The sequence below is a fragment of the Phaethon aethereus genome, assembly GCF_964289735.1.
Source record: "Phaethon aethereus genome assembly, chromosome: 1".
In the NCBI taxonomy this organism is placed as follows: Eukaryota; Metazoa; Chordata; class Aves; order Phaethontiformes; family Phaethontidae; genus Phaethon; species Phaethon aethereus.
This window is the reverse complement of record NC_138575.1, coordinates 88,421,777-88,438,221: the sequence shown is the minus strand read 5'-3', so window position 1 is coordinate 88,438,221 and position 16,445 is coordinate 88,421,777. Positions and strand designations below refer to the sequence as shown.

The following is a 16,445-nucleotide window of genomic DNA, read 5'->3' as shown; positions in this document are numbered from 1 at the left end:
GCAGCAACTGGAGACCAGTATTTTTCCTCCTCCTTTCAGTTCATTCAGAAGGAAATGTAGATTGGGACTGTCAGGACTGTTTGAAACCGCGTTACTTCCCTGGACTGCCTGCTAACTGGCAGAGGACACCACAAACAGAAGAGACATATGTGTTTGACAGATTTAGTTTGTGAACTTCCTGATAGGAGGTGGCAGATGATTTTTTTATAAAACTTTTTCCTCTTTTTTTTTTGTACTACTAAAAAATGAGTGCTATTGCTGAAAACAATTAAAAGCCCTAAAAATGGAAGGTAAATCTTGTCTTTATACCTGGATAAAGAGAAGCAGTAAGATCTAGTGCAGTCCTCTGTGGTACTTTGTCCTTTACTCTAGAGCTAGAAAATAATTGCTGCAGTCCACCTTTCCATGAATTGCATTTCCGGGTACCACTCATATTGACAAGATGTAACCAATAAAACAAGCTGTGCAGTCATTTCCACCATAATCCATCAGGTGATGCCATGACCTGTCATCAGATTCTCTGTAAGGCAATTATTGCCATCAGTCAAGCAGAGCAGGCTTCCACAGATTTGTCCACTCATTTAGCACTGAACGCAAGTCATGCTTAGTTCCACTGCAGGTATGTGAACAAACCTTCTACGACACCTTTGGTTCTTTGCCACACAGGTGGGTACAGAAAAGAATCCTCCCAAATTGTGTGCCTGTGCTCATGTATGGACTAAATAAGACCAAAAAGGAAAACATGCACTTTTGACAGTATTTCAGGTTACCATGAAGAGAAGCTTGTGATTTGATTTATGCTTTGTGATGGCGACCTTAAAACCACGCATCTCTCAGAAGTATCCCCCTTTCAATAAGCTCCTCCAAGGGCACTCTGTGAAAAGAACTGGCAGGTACCTCATCTAGTTTAGGAAATAAAACTATTTGAATTCATCCAGCTGGTAAAGTATTTCCAATAGAAATATCTAAAATACCAATTAGAAAGCAACAACCCAAAGCAGCAGCTGTCACCAGTTTTTCATTTTACTTAAATTTCTATAAGCTTTATGGTGTTTCCTCAAAAACTGAACTCTGGTCCAGTGGTTTGACAGAAGGTCCATGAAGTCATATATCCTTTCCTTCTATCACTCTGGTATCTCCACTTTTATGGTATAGCCATTTCAGGATCTACCATAAAACCTGTGCATCACTGTACACATTCGTGTTTTCTTTCAGCTTCTATGTCAGTTCCAGTCTCACATAAAAGCCATTGGACTTTGTGCCATCTCCAGCTCACTCCCAAGAGTTTTGGGAGAAAACTTGCAAGAAGCTGTGTCCTAGAAAAATTATTAAGTATCTTTCTCAGAGGGGCACCTCTTTCCTCATGTGATGGCTTCCAAGAAAGCATTTCTAAACACAGACAATATTTATAAAAACAGCACATGTTTCTGGCCTAAGCAGCCAGTCTAGACAACTGGAGAACTTCTTAGTAACACCTCAGATCACATTCTTAGCTCATAGCTTTAGCATACAACCTTGTAACAGTGCCTGATGGAGAAGAACATACTAAGCCCTTACACAGTATTTCATTTTCTTTCTCCCCTTTGGCTTGGTCTGGCAACACCATTCACATTTATTCCAAAAAGTCAAATTATCAATCCTATACCATATGCTATATTGTTGTACCTGTTCCAGAGGCAACAAATGCTTCCCAATGCAATGATCAATCTGACAACTTGAACAACTTAAAAGAGCATGCAGGAGCCCTATGGACATGGCCATAGCAGTACACAAAAAAGGTCCTATTTTCCTACAAAGATTCGGGCATCTGAAGAAAGATCTTTATGTCTACTAGCTAAAATTGGCATGGGGAACTACTAATGATGTGTTGTGCCGATCCCAGAAGCAGAGAAACCATACTGGAAGATGTGGGAATTTTTTAAAGCTGGCACAGAGGTAAAACAGCTGTTCTGTAAATCCTCAGGGAAGCACAGACGTGCATCACCAGTAGCATTGTCACATTTAGGACTGTGTGGTGGGACTTTGTTCTTAACAGTCTCAGTGCTGATAGTTATACAAATGCAGGTTCAAGAACACGTAGGTTTTCTGGGGTCAGTGCCCTCCTCTCTTCCCGACTAAGTGAAGGGACTTCAACCACCAGTAGCTGGTTAGCATCAAGGAACCAATGCAGGAATTTAAGAACTGGCTGAAGTCTCGAGGCAGTTTGCCTCAAAGGATTGTTTGCGTGTGCGGTGTCTTCCCAGGAGCCCCAAGCACTGGTCCTGGCTTAGTTATTGAGCTTTCAGTAACCTTCTGCCCCATCGTCTGTTGTACCCTCATGAATCCAAGAGAGTGACCCTGCCTGCCACGTCCCACTGGGAACTTCACCAACAGAAAGAATGATGGCTCCTGTTTGCTGCCCCAACAAATAACCCAACACTTAAAAGGCATTACAGGATGGCTAGATAACAATTCCAGGTAGTCCCACATCTTCCTTTCTCTAATGCACAGTTCAACTGCTGCTGCAGGAACAACTCAGAGATTCTGTTCTCATGAGTCTTTTCTCCTTACCAGCTTGTGGGGCTTTTGGAAGGTGTTTGGATTGGATCTCCACAAGCAGAGAGAAAAAAATGCATTCATTTCCATTTTCAAGATAAGGGCAAAAGAAAATAAATAAGATCACTTTTCTGGCACTACAAGCTGCATGGCAGAACTAAGAGACGAACCCAAGAACCCCAACAGCTCCCTCACCTAGCCTCTACACACAAGACCACACTGCCTCTAACTTACACACAAAACAAGAACATACCATTCAAAACACAGTGTGACCTTCACAAAAGTGGAAGCTAAGAGATGTTCTCTGAGATAGTTCCTGTTTGAGCAGCAGCACATCCTTCAGGAAAGCAGAGACTACTGGTTTCAATGTGTCTGGCAGGGGACATAACCTTTGTTGCTCTCATGTCAATCTAATAGTTACTCTTGAGGATAAAAAGTGCCTTGTTTCTCATCTGAATGGAACTTTCAACCTTTTAAGAGTCATTGCTGTTCCCAGTTTTTTAGCATCCCTTTTTGCTGTGCATAGCAACATTGAGAGTGTTCCTGTAAAAAAGGTTTCACCAATTCCTATATAAAGGTAATATCAGTTTCCCATTTCTACTAAAGATTTCTTTTTGTATCTATGAGCATTACACAAGCCACACAGAATCATGTTAGGAAGCAGTGTTCAAGCGATAATGTATAATGATCCTCATACTCTTTCAGAGGCACTTTTCCTCCAAAACAAAGTCCTTCACCTGTGGCCTGAACGTTATTTATTAGGTGGGTAACATTACACTACACATTAGACTCTATTAAAATGCAAATAGTTTACTTGCCTTGGTTTACAAAGTAATTCTGATCAGTCTGTATCAGTAAGCTGTTCCTTTCATAATTCACAAATCTGATCTCCCTTCTGTACTGCTATAATTTGCAGCCTTCATCAGAAGCAGATTTTGTTCCTTTTCAACACATTAATAAGACTAAGTAAAGCAAGGCCAAGAACTGGTTGCTGGAAGATCCTGATGGAAATACACTCAATTAAGCATAATTTAAAATTAAATTGAGACCTATGAGTTAGCCACATTTTAATCCATTTAATGTGTGCCATGTTGATTTTTGTATTGTTTTAGTTTTCAGTCAAAATATTATGCAGTACCAGTCAAATGCCTTACACAGTCTAAGTATATATGACAACAACATTACCTGTGTCAACCAGGCCTGTCACTTCAAACAAACATACCAAGTTTAAAGATTTATACTTATCTGCTCTGAATTCACATATCCACTGCAAAAGTAACAAACACTGGCCAGGCTCCTTACACAGGAAGGCACACCATTCAGCTTAAATGGACTCTTTTTTTTTAATTCACTCATTTAGAGGCAATTGTCATTATTTTCTTGGGGGCCGGGGGAGGGAAACGCCAATGCACCACATTGTTTTCACTAGCCTGGAAGAGAAAACACTTATATATATAGATATATAGATATATAGATATGCATATATGTACACACATATGCATGTGTGTACATATATACGTGTGTGTGTATATATGTATATATACACACTAGTGTATATATACACAGAATATACATATATGAATATACAGAATATATGCACACACACTTTGCTCAGATTTGTTTACAAAATATGTAGCATTTTTATACCATCCAATAAGAGGTACATGATTTTAAACAAATCTTATAGAAATGACATGTTATTGGAAATTTACACGTAAAAAAATCCAGCACAAAAAAATCCAAAGCTAAAACAAGATTTTGCTACTAATCAGTGCTTCTATCACCCTTCAAGAAAAGAGAAACACAGTTATTTATATGTGATGTAAAGGCAACATTGAGGGGTTTTTTGCTTTTTTTAAATTAACCACCAAATTTAACCCCCTAAAATTACAAAGAATCGAAGTCCATTTACAGATCAAGTGCAGTAAACTAAATGTTCCTTCAGCACAAAGCAGCACTAGAGAAAATAACTGGGAGAGGGAAGGTGGAGGCCAGCTGGCTTAGCTAGGGAGGCAGCAAGTGGCTTCTGCAGTGGCCACAGGTCAGAGTCTCCATCCTGAAGCACAGACAGAACTGAAGACTGTATTTAAATAATGGTGACACAGAGCTGATGTTCAGGCCTTTGCCTAGCTTCTTTCAGCAGTTTGACAAGTGATTTATATGTTTTTATTATTCTGTATCCAATGGGATGTTTTTGCTTTTGCAGTGGCTTGTCACTGAGGGACTCATGAGGAGGATCTTGCAGACAGTTCTGCCACTAACATTTACCACACATACTTGACACTGCAGTTAGTGGTAATTTTGAAATGTTTACACTGGACAAATGTGTGTTCCAAGCGTCCAAAATGGCTTGAAAGAACATAGCCCGATGCAGGGGGGAGCAGAGGGCCTGGAGAATCCATTGCATTTACAGAAATGGAACCGCCACTTTCAATCATGTGGCATCTCCCCAGCTTTGTGAAGAGTTTGGTGTCAATGTCAGCTTAACTCAGTGAGGAGTGGCTGGCCTTTGCATCAGATGTCTGTGATCCAAGCAGGTTGCAGAGCCAAGAACATGCTGCTAGCACAAGGGCAGTCTACAGCTGTGGATGACAGCTGTCATGCAGTCAGCGATGCCTTATAGATGTCACCTGTAGGAACCATGCGTTCCATGCTAATTCACCTGAAGTCCCGTAAACAGCAAAAGGAAAAAATGAAATGACAGGGCCAGGCGGATCCGGGTGTAATATTACTATCCTTTGAATGTAGTGTCATTTTAGTTATTAAATAAGGGGCTTGACCAGGAGGACTCTTAATCGGGTGAGCTGGAGAGGAAGCTCTTGTCTTGTGAAAATGAAAAGGAGATCTAACGCTCCTTGTGCTAAGTTTTACAAATTAAGATTTCTGTATTCAGAAGGTAATTTTTCAGAAGACAAATCTGTTCAAGTCACGCTGTGTAAAAATGTAAAGAGGCAGACAGGAATTTTTCAGCCATAACTACAATACCAAGAGCCAGACTCTAGAGCATGAAGTCAGGAAGGGCTTGATTTTTAAGGAAGGCTCGTCTGGATCATATTGTGCTGGCAAGCAGAAGTGAGCGTAGTTTCTCCATTCTAGAAGCTGGTTTGGAAAGTAATTTCTGGGGAGGTGGTAAGAGTGACCTATTCACGGGCTCTTTTTTTGTGGATGGAGAAGAAAGACTGGGAAGGTATACAAATCTCCACAGTGGTCTGCAATCCAGTTTGGGAGCTCAGTGTTGAGACAGGATGGGGCCAGATGTATTCTTAAGAACCAGAAAACATGTCCATTGCAGCCTGTTGTTGCAGGGGATAGAGAACTTACTCCATTATTTGTAACACGTTCTATATGCCAATAATCCCAGCTGGCACATACAGCAAAGTAGATACATTGCATGTGAAGATTTAACGCATCTCACAGCCATCCAAAGAGTCATCCAGGAATGAGTATGGGGAATGAATTCAGCTACGTTCTCAGCAAGTCTGAATATCTCCCTGGACTGCAGGCACACACTGCAGCAAATACATGAGAAAGGCAGCCTTGTCTGGGATGCCAGGAGTGTTGGGGCTAGTGGAGGAGGGATTATTTTTCTGTAATAGCAGGGAATATCTCAAAGTATAGAAAGGTGCCTCAACTCCACGAGGATGACAGTGGAGAGGTTCAGAATCTAGAGAAGGGTGATTCTGGCAACCCTTGCCAAGGAGGGCACATCCTGTCATGGAGAGCCAAAAGTTTTCCAGATGTATGTAAGAGCATGTGCACAAGGCAAGCGAATGAGCGCAAACAGGGTTATGGAAAACATTGAGAGAATGACTCCACAGGTGGCTTGTGGCTCAACAACAGGATTGGCTAGGTAGAGGAGCACACAGCACAGGGGCACCTCAGAGCTGGAAGCCTTCCATGGGAGCCTCACACTGCTGGAAGATGTACTGTTGCTGGCTGAGATCCACCTGTGGGGCAATGCTGCTGTCTTCATCCTCTGTTCCAAAGTAATGCTCAATCAGATCAAAGGCCTTCTGATAAATCTCTTGATTCTCATGGCTCTGCAGGAATTCAATCTTGTCCAGGCCTGCAGAGAAAAGAAGTACGTAAAAGTTACAGTTTGGTGAAAGCATATGACCATGATTGTTTTCAGTCTGTCGTGAACATCAAGTTCCATGACAATTCTCTCCCACCTTCAGAAAGAACAGGTCCCACTATGGAGACTTTTACCCAACTTGTACTCTCCACACTCAAGGAAAAATAGGTTGAACTACAGAGTTTCCTGTAACCATGCGATGTGTTTCATACTTTCTGTCTGCCTCTACCCTCCCAACTCAAAAAAATCACAGAATCATTAAGGTTGGAAAAGACCTTTAAGATCATCAAGTCCAACCATCAATCCAACACCACCATGCCCACTAAACCATACCCTGAAGTGCCACATATACACGTTCTCTGAACACCCTCAGTGATGGTGACTCCACCACTTCCCTGGGCAGCCTGTTCCAATGCTTGACCACTCTCCCAGTAAAGAAGTTTTTCCTAATACCTAGTCTAAACCTCCCCTGGCGCAACTTAAGGACATTTCCTCTTGTCCTATCACTAGTTACTTGGGAGAAGAGACCAACACCCACCTCACCACAACTCTCTTTCAGGTAGTTGTAGAGAGCGATAAGGTGTCCACTGAGCCTCCTCTTCTCCAGACTGAACAACCCCAGTTCCCTCAGCCGCTCCTCATAAGACTTATTCTCCAGACCCCTCGCCAGCTTCGTTGCCCTTCTCTGGACATGCTCGAGCACCTCAACAAGTTTGAACGTGTAATTAACAAGGCCTCAAAGGCTTTTTCTGACGAGACTTTTAGGACCACGTTTCCCATGTGTTCACAGTGCTTTGTTTACAAGGACCATGACTACAGAATCACGTAACTACAAGTTGGAAGAGATTTCTGGTCATCATCTAGTCCAACCTGCAGCCCAGCCCAGCACTACTACCAACACCAGGTTAGGTCAGCTCTGTCCAGACAAGTCTTCAAAACTTCCAAGGATGGAGACTCCATTACCTAATCTGTATCATGTGTATACACAATGCAGTTAAACTCATGCAACCAGTTTCTGGGCAGACATTAAGCAGATAGGTAAACTCAGGCATTGTAGTCAGAAACAAACGAAAACAATACAGCAAACTAAACAATTTTTTATACCTAGGAATGATGCTATAATGAAATCCAAGTCTTAGCCACTCTAGTAAATCTTTAATATTGGGAATTATAGTGGTTCTCGTCTGCTTCTATGTATGAAGACTAGAGGAAACAATTCTCTGATACTCTGCAGACATTTCTGCAACACTGACATGAAAAGGGAAGTTAAAACCTAGAACCAGGCAAGAAGAAAATCTATTCTGATATAACTCTTCCCTGGAAGTCAAAGGAACCATGAAGGGAACCATGGTTCAAGAAAACATGGTTCAGTTCAGTGATACTGTCCTTTTCTATACTGCTCTTGAAAACCCATTATTATTTTTCTTAGTAAGTACCTGCTAATTGACAAGGAAACTAACCTTAAGAGCAGCAGTACCTCAGAACTGGGATGCAGTGATGCTGGTACATGCCAGAGCCACAGCACAGGCAAACAAGAGAGTTGCTGCTGTAGCCATAATTCTATAGGGCAGCAGAGAAGGAAGGGAAAGGTTTGAAACCTAAGCAACAGAGCAGTGCGCCTGAACTGTTGTGGAGGGAAGATACTGAGCAACCTCAGGGTGAAAAGAAATTAAGAAACAAAGATCTGCACACACTGTCTCCAACCTACACACTGACAAAGATAATGTAAAAAATTGGAGTACATTGGTAAATGGAGACTCATCAAAGAACAGTTAATTTTCATCTGAAAATTAGTAGTGATGAAGAAATTAGTAGAATTTGGTCTACTGAAACTCTAATGGGTTCATGATCACTGCTTTTAACCCCTGACTTCCACAGATGTTTTGCTCGTACCATATGCTTCTTCAATAAGAGCGCAGTAAGGATTAATGCCAGTGCCACTGCGTTTGGATTCCTGCTCCCCAAGCCTCAGGATGTTCTCCAGCCCATTCAGAGCTACTTGCACAATCTTTGAGTCCATTACTGTAAGGAGGTCGCAGAGTGGTTTGATGCATCCCAGTTCTACTAAATACCTGAAAAACACCACATGGAACCCAATAAATTGTCTGTAAATTATAATTGGTGTAGCCATTTAAGCACTTAGCATGAAGGTCTAAGAACTAAAATAATGAGATAAAATATCAACTCGACTGGAGAAACTGAAGAAATTACAGACATCTATTTGAATCTAGTCAATCCTGCTGAAACAATGAAAATAACTTTAAAATACCTTCTTTGTCTCTCTCTATATATAGATATAATAATTTAATTTTGTAACTTAAATTTATAATTCCATAACTATAGCTTATAAATATTTTGTCTGAATATCAATGATATTAATGTAACATCTTTATAATTTTATTTTATTTTCCACAAAATTGCGTATCAGCATAATGTACTGGTATAAGCTAAACAGGAAAAAACAATGCACACAACTCCTTTCTCTGAGAGGCTGAGCTATTCCTCTCCAACTGCTAATGCACTTTGTTAAACTCTACAATGACCACTAGGAAATGAGTTTAGGAGTTGCATTTAGTTTTTTCACAGAAGAGAAACGGTTCAATTAATAAAGTATTACAGCTGAAATTTTTATGTAATTTCTCCCTAAAGGAATGAATGGCTCATTCACAACTCAATACAAAGATGTGATCTCCAGAGACAAACACAGGAGCATACAGAAAGGTTTTGCATTTTCAAGGTTATTGGTTTGATTTCTTGCACAAACACTAATTCACCCCATTGCATTGAAAGATTTGAACTACTTCATACTTGATCTGTTCAGCAGAGCCTCCAGATGTTGCATTTGTGATTGCCCAAGCAGCTTCCTTCCTTGTCCGAAACTCAGCCGTTTGCAAGATATTTATAAGAGCTGGAAAGATATGGGCATCTATGACTGTCTGCAAAAAGAAATGACATGTCAGGGTTATACTAAAAATTAGCAATAACTTCTTTATCCTGAGCTAGTTAATATCTATGCTCAGCACAACACATTTAACAATGAAACATTACTTATCAAGAGGCAAAAATCAGTTTTCAACTTTACATTCAAAACCCTAGTTATCCCCAGGGCCTGTGCTTATCCAAAAGAATTCAAAGCACGTTCAGACTGAATTGACTGTCATATCTAATGTGTTACTTAATCATACTTTGACAGCAAAAGAATGCCACACTTCCCTTATTTTTCCAGGTAGTGAACCACTCAGCTATTAAGTCAGTAAACCACTAAGTCATTAAGATCCCCTAAACAGAGAAAAAAACTTCCTAAGCCTGTGTGTCATACTACATTTCCACTGGGTAAGAAAACAGAGGAAAGAGAGAATGTATTGTTAAGGACTCCTCAAAACAAGCAAGCTCAAATATGTTCTTTCCTGCTGAAAAGACAAACCAACAGATGGTTTGGTAATATGGCTAACTGCTTAGCTCACCAAACTGATGTAAGTCAAATGAGTATTTACTCAGGACCTCAAAGTTTCTGCTAAGTTCCTCTGGAAAGAACCTTTTGCAGTAAGACACAAATGAAATCAGTTTAGTTACACATATATAACACGGATCTGAAACATTTTCATAAGGTTTATTCAAAAAAGCAAGAGTTTAGGATTACATTTTTAAACTACCATTTTACAAATAGAAGTCATCACAGAACTGGTAAATGCAAATTCAAAGAAAGCCAGAGATCCTTTTCAAGTAGCTCCACAGAAGAAAACTAAAAGATTACAAACAGCAAAAAGCTATAATCAGTTCATAGCGTGGATGGTTACGCAGTGAAAAAAAACAACTGTTTGATATTTCTTTTACCCTTCCTGTTTGTCTGGGCACCCACACAGCATCTACTTGTAAATCCACACTGTGGATCAGTTTTATTAACAGATAAAAGATAAAGGAAAATATCTCAAAAAAAAATAGGATACACTCCCCCCCACCCGCAACATATTTTCCTGGGGAAAAAAGCACTTAATTTTTAAAAATCTACAAAAGCAACATACTGTAAGGGTACATGGAATGAGAGAGTATCTGCTTAATTAAGTTCATCATATCAAGGCTCTTTTCAGCTCAAAGGAAGATATAAATAACAAGCAAGTAACAAAACACACAGTGACACAACTTGATAGACAAGACTTGAGAGCCAATCACAAAGAGGGAAAGTCTCAAGTCACTAATTAATGGGCCACTAAGAAACTACAGGAACAGCTTTGCAGAGAGCCAGTTGGACTTTGTAACTGGTAAGATGGGGACAAGTGGGACTGTGCAAAACTTAATAATGAACCCTTTCTTAACTATCTTACCACTTAGCCTCCCTCTCTAGCCTGCGTGAGTGCTGCAGGGATTAGGTGCCAGCAACTGAGACCAGCATGACTGAATTTGGGCCAGCAACTGGGTAAGACCTCAGGAGAAACCCCTGTGTCTATGAGGCCAGCAACTAGGGTGTGTCAGGGTCTCAGCATCAGTAGCTGGAGGGGCCATGTACTAGGGACCATGTTTCTGGGGTGTCCATGAAGGGCCATGGTGAATTCAGGGCCAGCAACTGCTGTCAAACCTTGGGCAAAGGGGCCCCTGCAACTGGAGCAGGTGAGGGTCACAGCACTGGTGTCAGACCACAGTCCACAGGGCCCGTATGCCTGGATGCCAGCTACAGGGGGGCTGGGGTGAAGTTGAGTGAAGTCTTTGCACCTCAGCTGGAGTGGGACCGCAGGTCACAGGACCCATGTGCCTGTGCACGAGCTCCATGGGATGGGAGGTATTTACATTATCCCCAAATGTGGTGGTGGGAGTGAAGGAACACTGTGTACATAATTTGCTGGCAAACTGGACTAGGCAGCAAGTAGGAGGCCCAGGATCCAGGCATGGACAGAGGGCCCATGCTGGTGTTCAAGGAATCTGCAAGTGTGGGGATGCTTGAGACAAACGTGGAGATGTGCTAGCGAGAATCAAGCTGAAGTAGCCAGTGAGCAGGAGCTAAGTACAGTAAGTTAAGAGAGCTCAGGATCCAGCCACGGACCACAGATGGGCAGATCTCCCATTCAAGAGATCTATCAATGTGCATGTGTGCTTGTGGGTCTAGAATGAGGGCATGCATGTTTTCATTACTGAACTTCAGTCCTGACCAGCTGGAGAGAAAGGGGACTTGGCAGTCCACACAATGTTTTATGTGAGTCCAGGTAGTGCTACACAAGGGTGTTGCAGATAGGGAAGCACTTATAAGAATAGAGTGTTAAGAGATGTTAAGTATTTTCTACCAAAAGAGCTTGATATAGATCTAGGATAGAATCCATGATGGCATTAGTATTTTACTATTCCAGCAAAGAACAAGTCAAAAATCTGATTATCACTTCTTAAATCCTCTCCCCAAATGAAAACTTTTACATGAAATTTATTTCCTTAGAAAGTGTCTTCTTAAAACCAACTTCTTTAGTAAACACTAAAATCAGAGTATGTTACATGACAGCATGCAACTAAGTAAGCACATCTTAGCTGATGGGCAGTAACATACATTGAGCCTTCTAAATGCCAAAAAAAAAAGTTACCTGAAAATGTTTCAATTTAAACTTCCAAAATAGTAGAACTCCAGAATAAAGAGAACTAGCAATGGGAGAGCAGGAAATGTGAGAGTCACAAAAGATTGTTATTGTTTTCCTTCTGGCTCAATCAATTTTGAACTCTTTGCTTCAATGCGAAGACTGGTGGGTAAAATTACTCTTCTCAGAGTGGAGAAATGTGCATTTGAACCTTTTCAGAAGGAACTGAATCCAGATCTCACATCTCTTGTGTGAGTGCTCTTATTTCTATTTGTTTCTATTTCTTATTCTGTTGTATAAAATGCTGTGGGTACCTTGTTTACCTGCACTACAATAAAATCAGCTATCTTCACCAAAGCAGAACAGGTCAAAACACCACAATAAACTGCAGCCTCTGATAAGGCACTTCATTGAAAGAGACTGGCTCAAGTGCAAAGCAGATTATCAGTCACTGTATTTTTGTTTCCTACTGCTTGACATGCAATGTAAGTGTTGTCACCTCCTCACCCTAGCATGAGTCCCAGTTAAAGGTACTTAACTGTCCCAGCAAAGTTTTTCAGCTAGCAGTCTGTTGACAGTTGAAACTCCTACAGCTTAGATTTTTACAAAAAATACATTAACTAGGTCAGAAAATAGTCTGCTTTAACCTTAATAACTAGATTTTAAAAGTCCAGTTAAGCTCAGCAAGGGTGGAAATGATAAAGCATTAATACAGAGAAAGTGCTAGCAGCACCTACTATTTACACCCCATGTCTTGCAGCCTTGCCCACAGCAGTTACTACTCTTGAAAGCAAACTACAATGCCTAAGGATTCCTAGCTCTATGACATTTTACATGGGAAACAGCTACTGTGGAAACAGGCCATGTTTCCCTTTCAGTTAAATTCCTTCTAAGTGATAAAACAGTAAACTACTGAATTAGGATTTGCTTTTGTTTTTTTCTTGAAGAAAAGCAAACCTCAGGCAGAGCAAAGCCCTAAAGGACTGTGGCAGAATGAGGTACCTAAAACTTCAGAGGATTTAGAAAGTGTTAATTCACTACTAGGCATTGAGGTGGTACCTTCAAAGTACATTTGAAATCCCTTTTCTGTAATAGGTAATCTACAGCCCATCCTTTAATACATTGAACTAACAAGGAAATTTTTGCCCAGCTGCATCTACTTGTATTTGTTAGAACTGAACTCCATCTTGACTTGTAACTACAAGTCTTTCAGAAAAATGAAATTTAATTTTAATTTAAAACCAAACTTTCAAATTTTATTTGAAATTGAAAAGAATTGTAATGCTCAGTCCTTCAGCAAATTTGGCCCTCACTTTTGAAGTGTCAACTTTTTAATTAGATGGTAACCCTGTGCTGTGGCCCTCCAAGAGGGCTGCCTATCTTTTGGAAACATTCTATCCTTATTTATTTTAAGCAAGCTTCTTCACTTTACAGGATTTGATTTTTAAAGTGAATTTTCAGAGTTTTACTACATCTGCATGGACGTTGAATCTGAATACACTGTAGTCACTGTTAGGCAGCAGGTCTTCAGCAGTAGTATATTAAACGAGTATTTTGAGCTGGTCAATACCAAGTGAATTTGCTTCTCCTCCTTTGCATTCCCGTAAATAAATGACACTATGCAAAAACACACATACATTTAGTATGCAAGTGTTGGCATCATGTGTCTATATATGAATCATCACATAAATGTGAAAGCAACCAAGTCTTACAGGCTGTTTTCCTGCTCCTGCAAGCTTTCTCATTACCTTTAACAAATCAAGAGTACCGTCACCACCCTAGCTGGCAGCTGTGAACATGGCCCTACTGCTATGATCTCCTCCTCCTGGCTGGAAATTTCAGTTCATAGAGGCTTCTCAGTTACTTGTGTCCCAGTTACCTTGTTCACTGATTCAATTTACAACTGCTTTTAAAATAACAATGCAAATATTTGTAAGCCAAAACTACTTAACATGGTGGTATGAGTATAAAATCACTGCCACCTGAAAGCCAGGAAGGAAGCTCGATCTCAGCTTCTTCTCAGAGATCATCAGATCTCAGTTCTAATGGACTTTTATGTTGTTGACACAGAAACCTAAGCTTAATACTCCAAACTGCGTATAAAGCAAACTTCTAGCCAGTTTACATAAGGGTGCTACTGCTGGCAGGAAGAACCTGCATTATACTGAACAGCACCTTGTTGAGGTGTATCCAGCTTATAGGGTCTGTCCTACAAAACAGATGGCAATATACACTGCTGACTGCTGAGGTTTTCACGCAGAATAAAGGAGTTAAAGGTATTCTAGCTCTGCTCCTCAATATGGTATGATGTATAGGATTCACCATATACAGAAGCCTGAAAACAGATTTTTGTACTTAAACACAAACTTAAACCTGGAAATTATTAAACTTTGACTTTTGCTCGTCTTCAAACAAATATGACCTTGTCAGCGATGCCATATTTGGCTTCTGAGACACTTTTCAAGTCCTACCACCATAAACAGCACATGAAAATTGTAGACCACTGGTGCAAACTATGCCGTAAACCAAACACAATTTATATTTAAGTAATTCGATACACAGTTTGCCTGTGTAAACTGCGGCTCTGCATGTGAATCATGTCATTCCTTTTCCATGTCCCCAGCCTTACTGTGGCCTCTTTGGAGAAGAGCCTCTGACAATTCTTAGTTTGTACCTTTACCCTGATTTTTAAAATTTCATTTCATTCTAGAGTTTTAAAAAAACAATAGGCAATATATCATTTGCTACACTTGCCCATGTCACATTTCAGCAAGGACAGGAAACCCTAAAGAAGGAAAAGTATGGCAGAGATCCTGTTGCTGCAATGCCTAGCCATACTCAGGTTTCCAGATGTTCTTGTAAGAATTTAAGGTATATTAGAGAAGTTATAAGTTTCTTAACCTGTCAACAGGAGAGAACTCCTATGATGTCTTCACTGTCAGATATGGAAGAGTGTCTGATGTACTGCCTTTCATAGCTTTTCAACGGGTTGCGAAGTACACAGAACATTTTCTGAGGTATGTGATAGCCTTTCATACCCTTCAGAAGGGTCGACAGTCAGGATTTAGCTTCAGTTGTGCAGTTCTCCTTCTGACTCCCAGGAAGATGTAGTTCCCCTTCTCCCTGACTGGGGAAGCTATCCACTGAAGTACAGCAAAGCTGTATACAAACTAGGAAATTAACAAACAAAAACTATACTTAGTGACAATCATGACTGCATCAGGATATACACATCCAATCCAAACCTTAAAAGCACAGAAATAAAGAGGGGAAGGACTGCTGTATTCCACCACAGTTTTCTGTTGCCTGAGCACTGTTGATAACACACTCCGAAAGGCTTTCACTTCCATCTTTGGTGGGGAAAACAACTCAACTCTGTGCTTTAATATGAGCTACAAAAGAAAGTTCAGCACTTACTTTCATATATTTCATGCATGTTAACTTACATTGCCTCTGCACCAGAAAGAGCTTACTTGTGTTTGAGTGCAAATCTAATGGTGATAGGCTGCTGTCTTATCTTTTGGAAATGGCAGTGAAAGCTTTTGGAGTGTGCTACCAAACAGCATTATAGGCAGCATGAAGTGGAAATGAATATAGAAGTCTTCCCTCTAACTTTATATTTCTATACTTTAGAGTGGGTGGATGGAGGAGTGTAACCCAATGCAATCTTAAACAACACTAAATATAGCTATGTCTGTTAATATTGATTAGGTAAAGTACCTGTTAGATTTACCAAAGTATTTCATTTTCTTCTTGGTGTGCAGAAGGGATGGCTAGATTATGGCTTGAGCACTACCCAGTTTCCATAGTATTCTAACATCCCAACTGCTCTGCAGCAACAACCCACTAGTTAGATCAGCTGGTAACTTGCAATAATGTGGTTTACTATGCCAGACAGACATTTAACTTTCAGGAAAAATTACCATGTGGTGAAATTATTCTTGTCTGATTTCTGGCTAAAGATTGTGCATGTTCAAAATCTAATTAGTATCAGAGACACTAGAATAGATCTGGCTACAGTCTATGACCTCTACTAGGAACTACTGAGCCATTTGGAGGTCCTGGTGAGAAAGGAAAATAAATTACTGAGTTTAGAGCTGCATCTAGTATCTTAGAATTCCTTCTGTAAGGAAGGCCAATTCTCAAGAAGTAATGTTTTAATTCATTGCAATGTGAAATTAATTTAGAGAAAGGAAAAAAAAATACCTCAACCCACAGATGAAATAGGTTCATCCATGAACTTAGTTAAATCAGATATTCTTCACAAATGGGAATTATTCTTT

At 40.3% G+C, this 16,445-nt stretch overlaps 1 protein-coding gene across 1 annotated transcript in view; it reads right to left on the bottom strand.

Moving 5' to 3' along the window:
• Window positions 1–6,413: 6,413 nt before the first annotated feature.
• KPNA1 (karyopherin subunit alpha 1) overlaps window positions 6,414–16,445 on the bottom strand; it is a gene marked incomplete at both ends in the record, with an annotated part of 39,867 nt that continues 29,835 nt past the window's right edge. Inside the window, 3 exons of the mRNA XM_082003125.1 lie at window positions 6,414–6,601; window positions 8,504–8,682; window positions 9,419–9,546. Of these exons, the coding sequence (XP_081859251.1) occupies window positions 6,414–6,601; window positions 8,504–8,682; window positions 9,419–9,546 (495 nt within the window). The remainder of the gene's footprint in view (window positions 6,602–8,503; window positions 8,683–9,418; window positions 9,547–16,445) is intronic.